This window comes from Nannospalax galili, unplaced genomic scaffold (genome assembly GCF_000622305.1).
Source record: "Nannospalax galili isolate Female #2095 unplaced genomic scaffold, S.galili_v1.0 scaffold356, whole genome shotgun sequence".
Lineage (NCBI taxonomy): Eukaryota > Metazoa > Chordata > Mammalia > Rodentia > Spalacidae > Nannospalax > Nannospalax galili.
In genome coordinates, this window is record NW_008338126.1 from 1,964,504 (window position 1) to 1,985,394 (window position 20,891).

At 51.9% G+C, this 20,891-nt stretch overlaps 1 protein-coding gene across 3 annotated transcripts in view; it reads right to left on the bottom strand.

Annotated features, from left to right (window-relative positions):
• Positions 1-933: 933 nt before the first annotated feature.
• The window catches only part of Pcsk9 (proprotein convertase subtilisin/kexin type 9), a 21,041-nt gene continuing 1,083 nt past the window's right edge, over positions 934-20,891 (bottom strand). The window contains exons 2-12 of one of the 3 annotated variants that reach the window (XM_008832981.3): positions 18,494-18,685; positions 16,478-16,601; positions 12,059-12,192; positions 11,752-11,893; positions 8,942-9,138; positions 7,735-7,918; positions 6,712-6,885; positions 6,330-6,478; positions 5,448-5,625; positions 3,760-3,941; positions 934-2,221 (exon numbers count right to left, since the gene is read on the bottom strand). In XM_008832981.3, the coding sequence (XP_008831203.1) occupies positions 2,006-2,221; positions 3,760-3,941; positions 5,448-5,625; positions 6,330-6,478; positions 6,712-6,885; positions 7,735-7,918; positions 8,942-9,138; positions 11,752-11,893; positions 12,059-12,192; positions 16,478-16,601; positions 18,494-18,685 (1,872 nt within the window). In that variant the 3' untranslated portion in view covers positions 934-2,005. The other 2 variants (XM_029563469.1, XM_029563468.1) reach the window with 2 other exon arrangements.

The following is a 20,891-nucleotide window of genomic DNA, read 5'->3' on the forward strand; positions in this document are numbered from 1 at the left end:
AAAATAAATTTTTCAAAAATGTAGAGTTGGAGTCTCATGGACATTTTTCTCCCAAGTCTCCGACTAGGGCTGTGCAGGGAACTGTGGACAGCACTGTGTTTCCTTCTGGTGTACTGCACTGACAGTGAGTGAGGGCCTCTCTGCAGTGAGGGGCTGTGGGTCCTGCAGGCCTTCTCTGGTCTGTCTGCTCCTAGGATTTCTTTGCATAGCTTATGTGGGGATGCCCATCTTGGGCTCATAGCCTTCAGACAGCTCCTCCTGTAGCCTCAGCTTGCAAGGAGTCCCAATCAAGCAGAGCTCCTTGCTCTGGTCTGTCATTTCGGGTGACCTGCGTTGCTCATGCAGGTCCCATCCCCTTTGCTACACCTTTTTCTTCCTGCAGGCCAGGCCTTCCTCCCCTCTCTTGGCAACTACCTGCCAACCGTCTGTAGGAACCAGATATCCACATGTGGTCTAACCAACCAGTATATGGTCCTGTGCCATGCTGGGGACGGGGTGGTCTCAACTAGGCTGAAAGCACAGGTGCATCTGTCAACTCTACAGTGCTCTCCACAGGTAATACTAGTAGTCAGAAACCAGTTTGGGAGGACTGTATAGAGGTAAACCTTAAGATGTGCCAGGCGGTCCCATGCTGCATGAGTGCCAGGAGGTCCCATGCTACATGAGTGGGGTATTTGCACTTTGAACACTGGAAGATCTGAGCAAGCTTCATTTCAATCTGGAGCGACTGTGAGCTGCTTGCAGAAGCACCCATAGGCTCATGGCTACATGAAGAGGTCAGGAAGCTATAGAAAGATGGTCATTGCATTCCTCAGACAGCCACAAGGAGTAAGTTCCCATTCCAGGCCTTCTCAGAATCCTGTGAACTCGCCATTCAACAGACAGCTGTGTCTGGTAAGCAAGCAGCCTCTTGGGCAGTGAAGTGTAGGCCAGTCATGACACAGTTGCTTTTATTCTGAAAACTCACCACGTAATAAAAATGCTACAAAACCCAGAATAAATATCAAGTTACAAAAGCAAAATGGGTCAAGAAAGCCTACTATACAAAGGTAGGAGAAGAGACCCAGTAGAGAGTTGTGTACTTGTTAGCTTGTGTGAACTTGGTGAAAGTGCTCAGGAAGGAGTCAGCATTCTCTGCCACTCCTCCAGTCTCCACCCAGCCCATGTGAACGGGGCTACAGTAGCTATGAAAAAGGCCTGTGCTCTAGGGAGCGAACCAGGAACAAGCTGCTGAGGTGTAGGCTTTGGGGCTCTTCCCAGTCTTGCTTGGAGAAATAGAGTGCCCAGCCTGGTACCGAGAAGCCTGGCTTTGGGGCCAGCCACTCTGGATTTGTGTTGTGATAAACAGTTGGCTGTGTGGGCTCACTGAACATTCCCTTTTATGGTCCTGTTTCTTCATAAAGTGGGGCTGCCAGTATGTACTGTACAAGGTAGTAGAGGGAACAGGATGAGATGGGGCATGCAGTGGGTAGCCCTCCACTGCAAACTGAAAAAGCAGCTGTGGGTGGGGCTTACTGCCAGTGATTCTGGACAGGGCTAAAGCCTGGAATGGAGCAGAGGAGGGCAACTGGAAGACACAGGCCTGGCCCCATGGTCACCTGAGACTGGCTAGATCTTATTCCTACCCCCAAGAGGTATATACAACTGATCCTATTCAATCAGGAAGCCCAAGGGCATCTTCAAAGTGAGCAGCCCCTGCGGGGCTCAGCACCTTTCACATACTTCCCCAGATTGCTCTTGGCCCCTCAGTCCCCAAGGGTCTCCCTTATCACCTCCCTACAGTAACACATTCTGGAGGCTTGAGGACCAAATGCCAGCCTTTTAGCCCCTTTGATGGCAGAATGTGGGGCATAGCCCCCCTGTAAGGGAGGAACTTCCTGTACATGTGCAAGGAAGGGACACCCAAGGTAAGATACCAAATTCTCCCAAAGAATTCCCACCCCCATTCAGCTGCATTAGTCAGGTAGATCTGTCCCCTCTGCACCAAACCCCAGGCCTGGGGCTGTCACTGGCGTGCCCCAGAGGCCTTCACTGAAGCCCGGCTCCGACAGCAGATGGCAGCAGCCACAGTGGCCTCTTCACTGGTTCTGCCTGCAGTGTCAGTGTCTCGGCGTCTGGTCACACACGTGTTATCCACGGCATAAGCCCCCAGAGTGGGGGAGGCCCCAGGGAGGACATTGCATCCAGTCAGGGTCCAGCCTGCCTCACAGGCCACGGTGACCTGCCAGAGTTCAGGAAAAGAAAGCCTGTGTCTGGGACTTGTGGGCCTTCCACACTTCCCTGGTCCTCACATCCAGACGGGACGGCACCCAACACTAACCAACCCCAGCACACTCCATGTAGGGCCCTAGGACATGACAGACTTACAGCAGTATCAGCCTCCTTCAGTTCTCTAGTGTCAGCACCTCCACAGCCTTCCATCCTGCTTAAAGGCAGCTCCAATTGTCCAGAAACCTCAGACCCATCCTCATTCCTTGCCCACACCCATCTCCAGATCTGTGACACCTCCCCCTGTCTCCCACCCCAGCCTGGGCTCTCGACCTCCTAGGCCTGGACCAATGCAGGAGCTTCCCTGCTTCTGCCCATGTCCCTGGCACCTCTTCTCGGTTCAGCAGCCGTAAGCCTGATCAGAGCACACTCAGAACCTTGTGTGGGTCAGCTCATTCAGCAACCCACAAGGCCTGACTGGCTCTCAGATCCCACCTTCCCTGATCACTCTGAGTCCCACCCTGCCTCATTGACCTGCTGAACGGTCCTATCCACTAGGCATGCAGCTATCTTGGCCTTGACTATTCCCTTTGCTTGAAACTTCCCAGTGCAGGACTCATGGCTTGTCATTCCACCGTCTCAAGAATGTCTCTCTTGACCCAGCCACTCTCCTCCCTGATTTGTTTTTCTTCATATTATTGTCTTTGTAGTCTATAACTTTGTTACTGTCCTCTCCCATCAGAATGGCCCAAGCAGGGATGTCTGTCCAGTTCATTTCCTTAGAAACTGGGCCCAGCATAGAACCAGCCTCCCTGGGTGCCTGTGCCCAGGGATAGAGTAGAACTGAGATGCCCCAACCCTCATGGAGTACCCTTCATCCTTGAACTGTCCCCTAAGAGTAGGCTTCTCAGGGCTCAGACACCCCTGTCCCAGGGTTGTGTAGAGGAGGAGCACTCCTGCCCCAAGCTTGGAAACTTGGCCTCAGGCCCTCTGCAAGGCCCTTCCTTCCACTCTCCCCACTGGTTCAGCTCTGAGTCATGTCTAGGTGACCTGTGTCCAGAGTCCATGCTGAACCCCTGCCCAGACTGCCTCCCAGCAGGTTTGGCAAGTGGCTGAGTCAGGAAGCCTTCAGGCACTTCCTTTCCCATGTACACATGTTCAAAATGGAGAAAGGGGCAGCCAGGGCGTGGTGGCGCATGCCTTTAATCCCAGCACTTGAGAGGCAGAGGCAGGCAGATTGTAAATTCAAGGCCAGCCTGGTCTACATAGGGAGTCCCAGGCCAGCTGGAGCTACAGGGAGACCCTGTCTCAAAAAAAAAAAAAAAAAAAAAATGGAGAAAGGGGAAAGGAAACCTTGCTGATCTGAACAAAAGCAAAACCAGGCCTGCCATACCCAAACATGAACACACACATGCACAGGCACACACATGCTCAGTTCGTGCAACAGCAAACCCAGGTCATCCACCCTGCCCTGATGCATAGTAGCATGGGACACACAGCAGAGTCAACCACCCCACAGGACCCAGAAACTGCCATCCCCGCTCCCTTCACCTGCTCTACGGGGCCGGAGATCCCATGTTCCTTGACTTTGCACTCCAGGCCTGGGGCATGGCAGCAGGAAGCATGGATATTGGCCTCCTTGTGGCCCACGCACTGGCTGAGCTGACCTCTGGGCCTCAATGCAGGTTGACGGTAAGCATCAAGGTCTTCGACCTCCCAATGGGAGCTACAGCCTAGAGCAGAGGATGGACAGCTCAGACTGGAATACTGGACCCCTCTACCCCTTCTTTATGGTCCCAGTTAGACCCCACTTTTTTCCAGGTCTAAGGCTTAGGAAACCCAGAAACAGCTCAGAGAAGAGGTGATGACTTAAGCAATAGAGTCCCACGTTTTTGAGCTCAAGCCCGCCACTAACCTGCTGGGAAGCCTTAACAGAGCCATCCAACTTCTTGGAGACTAACTTTCTCAGGGAAAACATGCCATGGAACAGGGCTCCTGCACCTGAGGTGCTTAAAACCCCGAGTCCCTTCCCCATCCTACCACCAGCAGTTAAGGTTCGAGCCCTGATCTGCCTGTGACACCTAGGGACTTCCTCCATGGCCTTGGGAGTCAGGTACACCAGTGACTACAAAATCATTGGTAGTGGATACCTCAACTATACTAAGCCATAGTTCCCCTTTTGTAACGTGAGTGCCACAGCATTTACAGAGACACTGACGAGGAATCGAGGCAATTCGTGTGACATCCCAGCACATGACTTGTGTGTTGCAAGGGCTCTGCACACGGGGTCATGGTGACTAGAGTTCTCTGTGTCCTAGCTGTATGACCTTAGGAGAGCCACTCATCTGTGGAGGTGCAGCACCCTTATCTGTTAAGTTGAGCTCTGGGCTAGGCTGCAAACAGGGAGGGGTCTATGCCTCTCACTGGTTCCCTAGGGCTTAGCTTCTGGCACTCTGAAAGGCAAGAGCCCAGCAGAGTATGACCAGCAGCACTGTGGAGCCTTGCCTGGTCCAGGCTCCAGGCACCTACTGAACTCATCTGCCCCTTGCACTTCCATCCTGTGTACCAAGGCTCCACTGACTCCACCCCTCCACTCTGAAACCTTCAGTGGCACCCCACCCAGCCCACACTTCACTGGAATCAGCCCCTGAAAGAGCCATTCCTGACGGTTCCCCACTCCTCAAAACCTACCTAGGCACCTATGTTCCATCCATGCAGGACTGTTCAGCCTCCTCCTCACCTGTGGGCCATCATCCCTTGATGGCACTAGAGGACCCTATCTGTAACTTCTGGTACCTGCCTAGACATGTTTCTGACAGTGGCCATTAGTGCTCCCTAGCCCAGAGGCAGAGCAGTGAGAAGACAAGGGCAGCTAGTGTACCTTGTCCCAGCACCAGGTTACACACTTAGCACCCACCCTTGCACTGCATGATGAGGAAACTAAGACAGAACTACTAAGGAACACCCCTCAATGATGAATGGAAGAGGAATTCAAATTGAAGTCACCCCCATCTCAGGCCTCAGAGCCTTCCACTGGATGGCAGCAGGTGCCCCAGCCTATATTCCACAGCAGTGTCCCTGAGCAGATGTTACCTCTGTCCCTCTTTCTCAAAAGAAAACTAACAGGATCACGTGATGTGAACCACACGTGCTCGAATCCCAAGCTCTGGAAGACCAAGCCCTGGAGCAGGAAGTGCAGGACAGTACCTCTTCCTCCCCAGCCTGGGCTGAACTCCTACCTGTGAGGACATGGTCCTGCTGATGGCAGTGCACATGGGTCTCCAAGCCAGTCCTGACTGTGGGGGTTGTGTGGATGCTGCAGTTGGCACGGGGAAGCAGGCAGCACCTAGCAACAGCATAGACCCCCTCACCCCCGAATGCGTTGAATGCCAGGCAGACCCGCTGGCCCCCTATAGCCTGAAAGCCACAGTAGAAATAACTGGTTAGAGAGGACACAGGGTTGGAAGAGAGGCTTCCAAGCACCTATTTGGGGCCCCTGGAGGCCTCAACACCATTTTTGCTCCCACCACTCCAGGGTCAAGGAGCTCCTAAACCCAAGGCCAGCTTTCTGGAAGCCAGGCGTAGTGGGACATGCCTTGAATCTCAGCACTTGGGAAGCAGAGGCAGGCTGAGCTCTGTGAGTTCAAGGTCAGCCTAGTCTACAAAGTGAGCTCCAGGCCAGGTGGGGCTACAAGGAGACCCTGTCTCAAAAAACAAAACAAAAAACCTAGACAGGGATACTGGCTTCTAAGTGGAGACACGGGAGGCTGAGATGCCAGGGCCCAGTGCCAGCCTCTCCTGGGAAGCTTCAGAGATGCTATCTATACTCAGGGCCTCATCCTCCAGGCCAGGTGCTGCCCTCTTGCTAAATTCAGGGTCACACACCATCTTCATGCCTTGCACATCACCTCAATTCCAAAACCACAGACCATCTCAGTGAAGGGGCCCGTATGAGGCCTTGGATCCTGTGGGCACTGCCCATCCTGGGCCTGGCTTTCTGACCAGGCCTTTAAGCCTGCAAATGGGGACTGGAGGACAGAAGGTACAGGGATCAACCAGCTGAGGCTGCTAAGGGTTGGGTTGGGACTGCTGGGGGACAGACACACAAACGGCCAGGGCACCTCCATTCGATCACCCCGCCGCCTCCCGCTTCTGGAAAAGCTGGAGCAGCTGAGCAGCTCCTCATCTGGAGCACAACGGGCTGCAGCGGTGGCTGTCTGTCTGGGCCCCGAGTGCGCCGACCACACCGTCCTGCAGAGCAGCTGCTCACCTACAACAAGACCCTGGATGAGGAGGGTTCTGGGAGGGGAGCACCTGCCAAGGATGCTAGAAAAAGCCTCGGTTCATAGCAGGAGAGAGAAAACCTTCAAGAATGCTACATTTTCACATGAAAATGTCACCAAGTCCTGTCAGAACCACTGTCCTCAAACTGTAGCTAAGGAAGGACAGCCCTCTTATGAGGACTGGGGAGGGACTGTCTGCCCATCTCGATACCCTGCTCACCTGTTCCATAGGGGCTGGGGGGCAGTGTGGCCACCAGGTTGGGGGTCAGCAGTCGCTGGTCCTCAGGGAACCAGGCCTTGTCGATGACGTCTTTGGTAGAGAAGTGGATCAGTCTCTGCCGAAGCTCAGCCAGGGTGAGCTCTGGCTCCACATTCAGCATCGTGGTGACAATTCCTGGAGGTGTGGGGGGTTTATAGATGGTGATGACCTGGCCCTGGTGTATATATGTAGGAGTTTACACACCACACACACACACACACACACACACACACACACACGCACACACTGCTCACCCAGAAATTAAGCCACTGGTGAAAGCCAGAAAATTAAAACCCCTTTGTACCCCTGGTCCTTGGAACTGTGGTTCTGTTTGCTAGGTGAACTCTCATTCATCCACCAAACACTGAGTCAAACATCCCTTCTCGAAGAAGCTTTCCCTGACCCTCAGGCTGTATGAGGGCCTCCCCTGGGCTCCAGCAGAGTCCTGATTCTTTTGGGCTCCTTCTGTCTACCTTTTCCCTGGCAGACCCAGTGTCCTTCAGGACATTGTTAAAGTGTGGCTCTTAAATGTCCCCCAAAGGCCTGTATGTTGAAGGCTTGGTCACTAGCCTGTGGGAAGAGATAGAACCTTTGGGAGATGCGTCCTAATAGAAAGAAGTCAGTCATTGGAGGTGTGCTCTTGAAGGACCCTGGCTGAGCTTCGGCAGGGTCCAGGGCCTTTCCTCACTGTGCTTCCCAGCCACATAAGAGCAGCTTTGCTCTTTCACATGCTCCCTGTCACGGCAAGTCCCAAAGTGAAGGGGCTAAGTAATTGTGGACTGAACCCCTGAAATCCAGAGCCCAAATAAATACCTCCTTTAAGTAGATTGTCACAGGTGGGGGAAAGCTTCCCACCACAGGCACCATAGGTGGGCCTCATGCTTGCTCTAGGGCACAGGGTCTGGCCCCAGAAGACAAGGCACAGACCCTGCCGCCTGCCAAAGAAAGGGCCATAGTAACCTGGACAGCGAGGTGATGACTCACCAGCCACATGGGCAGCAGACTGCGACGTCCCGCTCTTTGACACGAAGCATGTGCTACAGTCACTAGAGGCCCCAATGATGTCCTTTCCAGGGGCAAAGAGGTCCACACAGCGGCCAAAGTTGGTCCCCAAGGTCCCCAGGGTGAGTGGCTGATCCTGGGCATTGATGGCCCCAACTGTGATGACCTGACAAGATGGGGTGGGTGACAGAGAAAGGTCAGGGCCAGAGGATCAAGCAAACCTGGCCTCGGGGCTGGCCAGTTTGGACTCCTGTTTGGATTCCACTGAAATGTCCCCTTCCTGTGAGAAATGCAACCCACTGGGGAAACCCCAGAATTCCACCCTGCCTGGGGCTTCCTACCAGGCCCTGTTCCCAGTGCCCAGTGGAGCCCGTGTTCCAGTGCAAAGCCTGAGTGGGAACTGTTGTATTATCAGTAGGCATGGTACTGTTGGAAAGTCCAGAGCAGGCAAAGTAAAAGACCCATGCTGGGCCTTAGCAATCCTAAATTCAGCCCTGCTGGCTAGCGAGGGCAAGCCAGGTTACACCCCATCAAGCTTGCACCTGCACCCACCCATACCACCACCAGCCCATGCTGAAATAGGACAGGCACCATCCTTACTTCTGCACTCCCAGCACCAGATGATCTAGCACACAGCAGGTGCCCTGTAAATGTCCCTCAGTTGAGGATGAGCCTGCTGCACCGTCAGCTCCTCCAGGGAGGCTGCTCCCAGGATGCACCTGCCACAGCGCCAGGCCTAGAGCCCAAAGCTGTCCCCCAGTCTCACTGGCCTCACTCAGGGTCAGTCATGAATGGGGAGCTGGACAATGAAGAAGCCAAGAGATTGGGAAGGAGAGTGGGGATCTGTGCTTCACCGCCTCAGGGTCTCATGAGTGGTGTGAGGAAGCAGAGATGGGGAGAAGGCTGATCATGCTGTTCTGCCACCCTAGGTGACAGAAGAAGGGTTGGACAAAGCCCCAGGTCCTGAGAGGAGGGGAAGGGTCATAGTCAGGCACATGCAGGATGGAGGCAGGGCTGGACAGGAATGTAGGCATGGCTGCTTAGGTCACAGCTGTGCACAGAGGCTGGAGGAAGGAAGGCATGAGTCCCACCCTTGTGGGGATCCAATCCTCCACTTCCAGCCAGGGAGGTTCAGTCAGCAGAGATGCCACCTGCCACCCTCCCTTTATTCTGTGACACTGGCACCTACCTCTGGAGCAGAGGCTGGGGAGTAGAGGCAGGCGTCGTCCCGGAAGTTGCCAGCTGCAGCAACCAGCACTACTCCAGTCCTTGCCAGGTGCTGGCAGGCTGTGTTGAGGATCCGGCTATACCCCCCTGCCAGGGGCAACAGCACCACTAGTGGCCCAGCAGGCTGGCTTAGCTGACTTTTCCGAATAAACTCCAGGGCTGCAAAGACAAAGCCCATGTCACCTCCTGGTTTGCTTTCCTCCTCTAGTCCCTTCCCTCAGAGCAGTGTGATGGATCATTTTGTGGCAGTTTGATGCCCAGATGTGTGCTCAAATCCATCTAAATGCTGCTCTGAAGTTATCTTTATGTGTAACTGACATTTAAATCATTTATTCATTTTCTTTGAGTAAAGTGGATGGTCTCCACAACATTGGTAGGCCTCACTGAATCCATTGAAAGCCTTAGGAGAAAAGATGGGATCCCTGAAGGAAGACTTCTGACCCTGGACTGCCTTCAGACTGAAGACCAAAGGTGCTGAATATTCACCAGAACCAGATGTAAGACCTTATTGCTGTAGACTCCACACACTGGTTACAGGACAGAGAAATCAAGCTGGAACAGAGTTGGAAGCTTCCTTCCTACTGGCTGGCTTTTATAGTGCTGACAGATATATGTAGGCTTCTGGGAGGGAAAAGTCAGCAGTCTTGCTCAGCTGTAAGCACTGTGAATTACAATACCAATCTGCCAGGCAAGATCTGCCCACTGGTGCAATAGTGGTATGACTGTTATGAGGACAGCCAACCACTATCTGATTTGATTCTCTGCACAGGAGAGATTCACATCTGGTACCATAAACTGGGTCAAAAGCCCATGTCTAAGGCATTCACAGGCCCTAGGGGGCCACCTACTATTGTTATTTTGCTAAATATTGTTAAACTGCCTTCTGAATATTTTGGTTTATAGTCATAGATTTGTGCTGCTCTCAACCTTAGTGAGGGAAGCTTCTTTATAAAGTGGGCAGCAGTTAATATAGACTCATAACTGGTCAAAGTGATGAGGATAAGTGACCGTGAGTGCTCAGCCATAAAGGAGGCATCCATATCCACCCCTCCCACCCTGCAAGGCTCAGGAAACATCACAAATTGGGAGTGGGGGGGAGGAAGATGTAAGAACTGGAGGATGGGGAGGAGCACTGTGAAGGGCTGTCTTCTGGACATAGCATGGCCAATTCACTTATGAACTCAGAGCAGCTGTGGTTAACCTGCACAAGACAGGGCCCAAAGCTATTCTATTATGCATAGCAGAGGGGCTCCTGAGCAATCCCACCCCCTGCCTTCCCTAAAGAGCTACTGGCAGTTAATGGTTGTTGGGGATAAAGACTGTTCTCTTTAGTGGTATAGCCACAGTTAAGTTGCCCTTGCTCCCATAAATAACACCCCATACCCACGCTCATGCAAACTTATTAAATTAAACTCACTAATTAAACTTAGTGGATCACAAAAAGAGGACATGGAAATAAGATAAAGACTTGTTAGAAATAATAAGGTGTTCAGAAGAGAAGAGGGGGTAGGAGCAATGAAACTTCCAAACAATGGGTTTTTAAAGTAATTTTAAAAACACTAGTTTTAAAAGAGGAAATATTTTCCCACTTGCAACTTCAGAAAATGAACACTTAAACATGAATGCTAGTTTTTTTCTTTTTTGATTTTTTAAAAAATTTTTATGTGTATGAGTATTCTGCCTGCATGTATGTAAGTGCATCCATGTTGTGCAGTGCATGCAGAGGTCAGAAGAGGGTCTTGGGTCCCCTAGAACTGGAGTTATCGATGGCTGTTACCACCATGTGGGTACTAGGAACTGAACTCCAATCTTCTGCAAGAGCAGTCAGTGTTCTGAACCCCTGAGATATCTCTCCTGCCCCCTATGAGTGCTAAGTTTTAATAGGGAACAGGAGGGATGGGTAGGGGAACTTTGATATTCTGCATTATAAAGATAAATTTGTATTCCATATTGTAAAAAGGAATCTGGGACCAGCAAGATGACACATCGGGTAAAGGTAGTTGCCACCAAGCCTGACAACCTGAGTTCAATCTCTGGAACCAACATGGTAGAAGTTAAGAACAGACTCCCACGAGTTGTCCTTTGACCTCCACATGTGCACATGCACCCACACACAATAAATAAATAATAAAATGACAGCTCCCTCATGCTGAGCCCACTCTGCCCTGTAATGTACTGGGGGCTTCCTATACACTGACGGGGAAAAGGAGAGGGTATTGATTTAAACATACATCAAAGCCTGTACTCTAAAGTCCCAGGCAGAGTTCAAGGGCACAGACTACTTCTCATATGCTGCCTGGGCCAGCTCAGAACCAGCACCTGAGGGGCTGGTCAAAGTAAGCCAGACCCCCACCCCCATCCCTCTCTTCTGGTCTATAAGCCACAGTTCTAGTCCTCAGGAGACATCCCAGATGCCTGCCTAGTGGACTGATGGAGGACCCTGCAGAAGTCTGGGAAATTTTGTTGTAGTTCTTCCAACAAGCGAGCCCCTGGAGTCAAGCAAGCAAAAGCCGGGGAACGCCTGCTTGGGTCACCTCAGCGCTATGTAAATCTAATACAGCAGGACGAAAGACAAACACTGTAAAACTCCCACAAGGAAAGCAATAGAGGACTCAGAGCTCTGCCTGCCAGGCCTCAGCTTCCCCATCTGCACTCATGACCTGGAGGCCTTGACAGCTCTGACACCCTGAACTATTGGTAGAAGTCACTGGCTAGGAGTTGCTAAGTTTTGGCTATCTCCACACAGAGGCCAGGACCTAGAACGTTACTCACCTGTGAGAGTGCTGCTGACCGTGCCCTTCCCTTGGCAGTTGAGCACACGCAGGCTGTGCAGGCTGGTACCCTTGGCCACACCAGCATCCCGGCCACTGACGACGCCTGCCAGGTGGGTGCCATGGCTGTCACATTTGCTGGCCTACTCAATCAACACAGGGACCATGTGAGAGAACCCACTCACCCCATGGGTTCAACAGGTGACATTCCACCCCACCACTGACAGCAGGGAAGGGTAGGCAGTACTGACACCATGTTCTGGGGAGTGACACCTCTGCCCCCACCATCAAACCAGAGTGAGAGTCACCTGTCTGTGAAAGCGCGTCCCGTCCTCGTCAGGCACATTGTTGAAGTCAGTGATGGTGACCCTGCCCTCAATTTCCCGATGGTCACTCTGGATGCTGGTGTCTAAGAGATATACCTCCACCTGACCACCTCCACCTATCCATAGCAGCATTTGTAGGAGGAGAGAGAACAGTGTGAGGTTGATGCTACAGCTCAGAATCATGTCTACCACCCTGGGCGCTGCTGTAAGCATGTCAGCCTATTAGCTCGTGCAATCTCCCCAAGTACCTCACAAGTTTCATGCTATTGAATCTATTTTACAGCATGAAGTAAAGCACAGAGAGGGAAAGGAACTTCCCATGACTGTAGCTGGCAAATGACAGCCAGGAGGTGAACCAGGGTGTCCAGCTCCGTACAAAATAACAGTAGCATTCAAAACCTAATACTATATCAAATAAATCAAGCCCCCAAGAATAAAGCCTCTCACGGTTCCCTGAGGTGAGGGTAGAGAGGACTGGAAAGATAGAAAGAGACTAGCAGGGCTGCCTGGTATCCTGCTTGGCTGGTCAACACATTTCACAGAGGAAACTGAGGTTTTGCGTCCACAGATTCACCCACAAGGGCCAGGTAGGCTGTTTCCTCCTCCACTGAGGCTGGGCAGCCTCAGTGCAGAAAGCCCATCGTGAACCTGCCAACTGCACCTTGCCCTTTCATCAGGGCAAGTGGGATTCTCTAAAAGGCAGGTACCAAGGTGGAATGAGGGCTGCAAGACACTTTCCTGTGCAGCCAGGTGGAGGGAACAGAGGAGTCAAGGAGAGCCTGCAGAGGGCGACACAGGTCTAGCTCCTCAGGAGGGAGAACAGGAGGACGGAAGCCACGAAGGAAGCGCCCAAGGCTGCAGCCACTCCCCAAAATTCTCAGCCTGGGGCTGGGAATGTAACTGTGTGGTAGAACACCTGTCTAGCACGCGTGAGCCCTGAGCTCAGTCCCTGGAGGGTTGGGGCAGGGAGGGGCAGAGGGACAGCCTGGCCAGCAGGAGTCCCAGGAGGGGTCACTGTTGTTACCTCCACTGTTCTCTGTCACTGTCTAGGAGCAGCCAGAAGAGGTGGGGCCCCAGGCAAGCTCTGGGGGAAGTCAGAGCAGCTGTGACTGCCATAGTAACCAACTTAACCTTTGCGGTTCTGGAGACCAGAAGCTCAAGACCAAACCCCCTTGAAGGCTCTGGTGTAGAATCCTGGCTTGGTCCTCTGCCTTCTAGATGTCACTGACATTCCTTGCCTTGTGGCTGCCTTGCTCCAAACTCTCCCTGTCCCCTATATAGCCTTCTTCTCTGCATCCAATTTCCCAGTTCACGAGAGCCTGCTAGATGATCCACAGTGATGGCACCTTGCGATCCTTCATTGCCTCTGCTAAGACTTTTATCTCAACAAGGTCATATTCACAAAGCTGCCCTGAGACTCCACACCAATTTCTGTCCAGGTCAGTCCCCAGGCCCCTTTCCTCCCCACGGTGATCATGTCAGACTGGGCTTGCCTGAGTCATCAACATCTAGCTCTATGCCCTACCACTGCAACCACAGCTAAGCAAAAGTTCAAGCCAAAGCCACTATAGAAAAGTCCTGGGCCTCCAATGAGATGTCAGTTGGGGGTGGGGAGGGGCCAGGGTGTGACACAGTGCCTTTAGGACCTTTCCAGAAGGCATCCCATGATGCTCCAGCCTGTGTGAAAGGTGGCCACTGCTGCCTGTGCCTCAGGGCAAGGTGCCCCAGGGGAAAAAGGACCTTGGATTGCCCCACTCAGCCTGTGGCTTAGCAGGCTGGGCACCCAAGCATAACTGCACACCACTGGGATGGGGAGTTCTCTTCCTTCCTGCAGAAATGACTTTTCTGAGAATGACTCTTTGTAATAAGCCTTTATAAAGTGAACTTTTGCATTAGCTTGTAACCAAGGTATTTATATGTTCTGAGATCACTTTGAACTATGCACTCATTCCATTCACATACTGAGCACTCAGCTTATTTAGAATTAACTGATCTTTAAGAAAAACGATCCAATCAGTCCTGCAATGCTCATAGCTTTAATCTTTGACCATGCTCCTATTTCTCCTTTATGACTCATTTATGCCCTGACACAAAACAATGTTTGTGTACTAAGATATGTTCATTAGAACAAAGACCACCCTGAAAGGGACAACAATGCTGAAAACAATGTGTCCCCCACAAGAAATATTGGAAGCAACATGTGGGCATAGATTGATGATGTCTGTTTGTGATTTTGTAGCTATTCTGAGGCAGTTAGGTCAGAATAATAATTTCCTTCCTTGTAAAACTCTTATCAGAGATTGCTCATTCCTTTCCCATACGTTTTTTGATGTACTAGTCAACACAGAGAGAGGAAGCCCTTTGTTAGAGGAAGAGAAGAGAGGGGAACAGCTCTGAGAGACATCAGAACACTTCAAAACATATCAGGCTCACTCCGGGCTAAATGACTCCAAGAGTTAGTTTTTTTAGCTATTTTATGTATTATTTTTACTTTATGTGTATGAGTATTTTGCCTGCATGTATGTAAATGCACCTGTGTCATGTGATGCCCACGGAGGTCAGAAAAGGACGTCAGATCCCCTACAACTGGAGTTACAGATGGTATGGAAGAAGAAGTCCAAAATACAGCACTGACCCATGCAGTCTGTAACAATAGACCTTTTAACCCTCCAAAGAGCCCCCAGGCAGAAGCTATCATTTCCTTCCTCTTATAGAGGAATCTGAGGCTTGGTAAGGGTCAGAGACTTACCCAAGGTCACATAGTTCAAGAGTGCTGAAATCTGAGGTTGAGAATAGCAATCTGCTCCATGCTTGTCACCTATACCATGTGGCCTCCCCATGAAGGATCTGATCCTGGACCCAGCCAGCCTTCCTGTGCTTGCCCTGCCCTGCCCCAGCTCAACAAAACCTAGACTCCACTATGCTAAGCCCTCATAAAGCCCCAGAATGGGCTCCACACCAGTCTTCCATTCTGTCCAGTTTCCACAACCAGTAGGCACCAGTGAGGGGAAAGATCACCAGGGCTGTCCTAGGGGCAGAAAGGGGTTCATGTGCTTCAGGCCAGTGGGACCCCAGAAAAGCCATGTCCCCACCCTCCTCCACTCTCTGGAAAGGGCTTTGTGGGTGTGATGTGATTAGGGACCTGGTGAGATGACTGGGTCATCCAGGCAGCTTAAGGCCAATACCTTGTGTCCTTACAAAAGAATGGAGAGACTGCATGAGGACTCACACGATGACAAGTGGAGATGAGAGTTCTGCACTCCAAGCCAAGGTACACTGCAGCCACCAGGAACAAAAGGCAAAGATGCCTCTCCCTGATAAGACAGAAGGGAGCCCTGGGCAGTGCCGCCTGGCGCCCCCACACTGACAAACTACTGGCCTCCAGCACTGTGAAGAAGCTCACATTCATGCTCTGAGGTCATGGGACATTGACACAGCAGCACTGGGAAACTCAACTCAATCCTGAGCTGGCCTCCTCAGGAGCCCAAGGCACCAACATGGACTCTGGTACTCTAGGCTCCAGTACTCTGCCTATAGGGGCACAGCCTAGGGGGATGGCAGATCCTGGAACTGCTCCTGTCTTCCCTGGGTGCAGGTTCCTCACCCTGCTGCCGCCACCTTGGCCAGATGTTCCATCCCCATCCCAGCTGTGTGCAAGAGCCCTACTGTTACAATGACCCAACTCAGAAGCCAATGCGGCTCTCCATCCAAAAGCATCTGTCTGTCCTTCACTCACTGGAGCTTCATAGCCCTTCAAGAAGACTTCCTACAAGGAGGGCTGGGTCTTTGTGCCATTTCATAGATGAGGGAGAGGTACCCCATCTCTCCACTGAGCTCCACAACTCAAGCTCTACAGAACACCTGATCCTTTCCCAAAGCAAGGTGACCTTCGACCTTCCCTGACTCAGCGTCTCTCACAGGCCCTACCAGACCCAGACCACCTTCCCCGGTCTCTCTTCCTCCATCTCCATAGACAAGACACACTAAGCGTAGAGGGACCCAGTAGCACATGTAGGTAGCCTCAGGCAGTCTGACTACACTTAATGCAGGGGGCTGGTGAGCTGAGAGATCCTATCTAGGTGGGAGCAGCCAAGGTGGGCTGTGTCTGCCCTGGGAGGGATCTGTCCCTGTCTACAGGGCTGGGTGGCATCCAACAGACAGTGAGTGAGTTAGGCTTAGCCTTTCTCCTGAGGGAAATAAAGCCTGCAGGGCCACTCCAAATGGTGGAATGAAGCCAACGAGGATGAAATGCTAGAAGGGAGGTTCATTTAGAGGAAGACTTTTGCATTTTACCTGGAGTAATGGGGAGAAGACAGAAGAGGTCAGTGCAGAGGCCAGGGCAAGGAGGAGAGAGGGATCAGAGAAGAACAAGCGGAGGCTGGGGTCTTACTGGAGCCTTACTTGGGGGATTATATTCCTCTGCCTGGTATCGCGCTGGGATGATCCGCTCCAGGTTCCATGGGATGCTCTGGGCAAAGACAAAGGAGTCTTCCTCGATGTACTCCACGTGGGGCAACTGCAGGGCCTGTGTAAGTCAGAGAGCCAGGGCACTTAGCTTCAAAAGCTCCTTGGTTAGAGGCAGTCCACTCTATCCCTAGGCCCACCTAAGCCAACTGCTGCCCACATTCTCACCCACAACCTACCCACATCATCCCAAAGGCTCCTTTCCAGTACCCAGAAGACAGACCAAGGTCTTGACTCTTGCCCCACTCTGGCAGCTGAACCCATGTGTTGGTCAGAAGGATCCTGGGCTCCACATCTCACCTGGGAGCCAGGCCATGCCCAGCTCTGGGCAGGTGGTCAGGAAACCTTAGTGCCTGGACATCATTCCCAAATCAGGCTACCAGTGCTGGCCACTGTGTGCCTGTCTCCATTTCCTCCCTTTTCAGTGACCCTGCAGATCGCAGCCTAGGCACTCAGGCGGAGGCTTCTGGTGTGACCATAGATCATGCCCCAACCTCCATGCCTCACCTTCCTCTCCTTGCCCTCCCCACCAGGAAGCCCAAGGCATCTCTGGGTACCTTGGCATCTCCAGAGAGCTTTAACCTACCCACACTTCTGTCAGCCTCTGTACACAGCATCTACACACTCAGCTAGGCACGGTGGCACCCAGCTACAATACAAGTACTCAGGAAGCAGGGGCAGGAAGATCATTGAGTTTGAGGGTAGCCTGGGCCACCCAGTCACCCAGTCACCCCCTCAAAATTTCACACTCTTTCCACTAATCTTCAAACAATGGCTCCCCTCACATCTGGGTTACAGATGGGAGCCCTAGGAAACAGAGGTACCTATTCAAGGTTAGATAAACTAGTGAGGTGCTGAACTGGCACTGGAATCCAGGCTGGTGAGATGCTAAGGCTCAGTACTCCAGGGCAAAGCTGTGGCCTCCTGTGCAGAGGAGGCTGCCCTGACCAGTGGGCACCTGCCTGCCTCCTGGCATTATGGGCACCTTATTCTTTCCCCACTGTGCTACACACACAGCACCCGCTAACTGCCCTGGGATCCACTGATCTGTCTCCAACTTCACTGTGAGCTTCAGGGAAAAGCCCATGGCTACTTCATCAACAGAGCACAGTGAGCACTTGTTAAAATGTACAGCACATGGACAGAAGATGCCAGTGCAAGATATCTCTTGCACTGAGACCCTGTCAAAGCCCCATCAGTGCCCCACAGGACTTAGTCCAGAGTCCTTTAAGTATGGGCTGATGAACCAGGTTAAGCCCTGGGGCTGCTGTGCCCTGAGGCCAGAAGACTAACACTGTGTGACCCTCTAATTGCACCCTGGAGACCCTGCACAAGTTCCTGAGCTGGGGCCTCGGTGTGTGGGAGGCTCAGAGCACCCAGTACAAAGAGAACTGATGTGCAAATAAGAAGTGCTGTGCTGTGGGAAAGAAAAGAGGGCAGACAATGGCCTGTACCCTTTCACCTCTTGAAGTCAAGAAAGACATAGGACTGAGGGAGGTGAGGGAGAAGGGTCACCCTGCCTCAGAAGAGAAGCCTGGCTCTGCAGTGGCAGTGGCAGTGGCAGAGGAATCTGACATCCTTGAGTCATGATTTTACAAAGACATACCACAGGAGCCGGTGACCCAGGCCATGTCTCCCGCAGGTTTTCACCTGCAGTAGACACACCAGCACAAAGACCCTGGCAGGCAGGCCACAGAGTGGGAGCCCAGCTCTGCTGCTAGCAGTCTGGTAGTCTCTTCTGTACTCCAGTTCCTCATATTTCTTACGAATGTGGACACAGAATTGGGAAACAGTCAAGCTTATGAAGCCAGGAGTCACCAGGCTTGGGGCCTAAAAGAGCTCATCAGCATAGGCTGGTACTAATTCTCAGTGGCGAGCACACCGAGCCATTCCAGACTTGGAAGTAGTGTCCCATCCCTCCTGCAAGGTCCCATGCCCAAGAGGGTGGCTCACCAGGCCCAACAGGTCACTGCTCATCTTCACAAGGAAGCCGGGGAAGAGGTCATGGAAGAGGTGTAAAACCTTAATGATGTAGCCCCGCTGGGCTGCCCAGGACTGCAGGCGGCGGACAGTGCGCTCTGTCTGTAGCCGCTGGGTCTCCTCCATCAGCACCACTATGTAGGTGCCAGGCAGTCTCCAGGCATCCTGGTCCCAGAGAAGGAAGAGAAACAGATGACATGAGAGCCCCTGTGGCAGTCTGCAGGAAGGGAAGGCACGGGCAACACTCAGTGTCTTCCATACCACACTCAGCTCTCTAGGGAACTGACCCAGCTGGCTCTACCTGAAGGCCACTTGAGCTGGTGACCTTCCTAGTCACACCTCCCTGCCCAGTGCCCCATCTAGAGAAACTCACTTCCTCCCTATCCCAGCACTTCTGACTCCCTTCTAGAGGCAGCCCAGAAAAGAACACCCAAGGACTTTGGAGCTTAATCCTGCCTCCAGTATTACTGGTCATTTCGCCTCAAGCAAGTCACTCAACTTCTTTGAGCCCCAGATGTCCTCTATGTATTACAGGGGCTGGAGCACCCAGGGCACATCTGTAGGGATAGTCAAAGAGATGGATGTGTACAATACCTAGCTGGATGCTCAGTAAATGCAGACAGAAGGCCAATAGATGGATGGAGCAAGATAACACATCCACACAGTGGAGAGCCAAGAGTGAGGACTGCAGGAGCAGTCGCAGTTGGCCTTTACTTTCACCTGCCCCAATGGTTCTCAATATATCGCTGTACACATACGTTTGACTCTCGCCAGAGTAGGTCAGTCGCAGCCCTAGTTCAAACCCAGGGTCAACTGGATTTGGGGATTACGAGTTCACTTGGATTTTGTAAAGGCAGCAGTGGGCAATGAAGGAGTTAGCTCAGGGAGCATGAGTAGCATACAATAATCAATGCCGAAAACGTATGAATATGCATATTCACACCAGTGGAATGAATGAAGATTATCAATGATCTTGGGTCAGGTCAGGTGTTCTACCATCAAATAAATCACAAAAGGCCATTTGGTTTCAGAACATTTCACATCTCAGAAGATAGATTAAGGGTTGCAGGCATACACGCCTTAGTCTCCATCTCTGCCCCTCCTAGCTCTGTGTATTTCGTCCATGATACCCCTCCTAGAAGAAAATTCTGCCAGCTTCATTTGTTGTGTTCTAGTTGTGCTTCAAAGATCTATCTAAAATGCCCTCTGCTAAATGAGCATCTACATAGCTGGGAGGGTACTCTGCAATGGAATGAGTGTCCTCCTAGAAGCTGGGCTGCTTGCCCCAAATTTTTTTCATTGTAAATTTGGTTCCCACAAAATAATGATTGAATGAAAGAATAAATGAACTCCAGGAAGTTGCTGGTTGAAATTTCCACCAGAGATGAAACACTTTCAAGTACCCAGTCCAGGTAGGTAAGAGTCTGCTTACTCGTTTCTCAAAATGGGTACTCACTGATGCCAGGGGCAGTTATTTGGGGGCAGTGGTGACTTGAACTGCCTTGTTTGTTTGTAGCAGGGTCTTGCTATGTGGCCCAGGCTGTCCTTGAATTCACAATCCTTCTGCCTCAGCCTCCTGTGAGTCAGGATTAAAGGCATGTCTGGCTTAAAAATGCCTTTCCGTGGCTGTAACCCCATAACATCTACCTAGATTGTTCAGAGCTCAGGAAACATTGTAAAGGGTGTTTTGAGTTGAGTACCTAACATTCTGCCACCAGCACACTAGCTGGGCCAAGGCAGCTCTTAGAAGGGAAATTCTCCCCTCTGCCTCAGTGTCTGTGGTTTAAAGCAAAGAGGCTGTGACCAGGAGATCACAGTGCAGCCAGTGACAATCCTTCAAGTGCTGTCTTCCCTGAGTTACATCCTGAGGTCACTCCTGTAGTCACCTACAACCCCCTTTGAAAGGACTGTCATCTCCCTTTTAATGAAAGCTCAAGGCAAAATAACTAGCCACCCAGTCCCAACCAGGTGAGACTTCAACATCCAGCCCCAAGTCTAATTCCAGGCAGAACGTCTGCAGAACCCTGGGAAGGTTAACTTGGAGGGTACCCCCATCCCTGGCAAGCTTCCCTTAGCCCAGAACCAGGTGCAGGGGGTCTTCGGAGAAACTGACCCCAACAGGATAATGGTGCATACTCAGCCTCCAAAATCTTGGATGCCAGTAGGCAACCCGAAATCCCTCCCCTAATTTAAGCCCCACAAGGCCCCAGCAGGAACCCAGAATGACTGTGTTGAGACCCTTTAATACGTCCTTTTCCAGCTGACAAACTATGTGCTGTTAGAATAGTTCTCTGCCTCCTGCTGGTCCTTCACAACTCTCCCATCCAATTTCCGCCCTCTCCCTCCCCCTCTCCCTGCCCCTCTCCCTCCC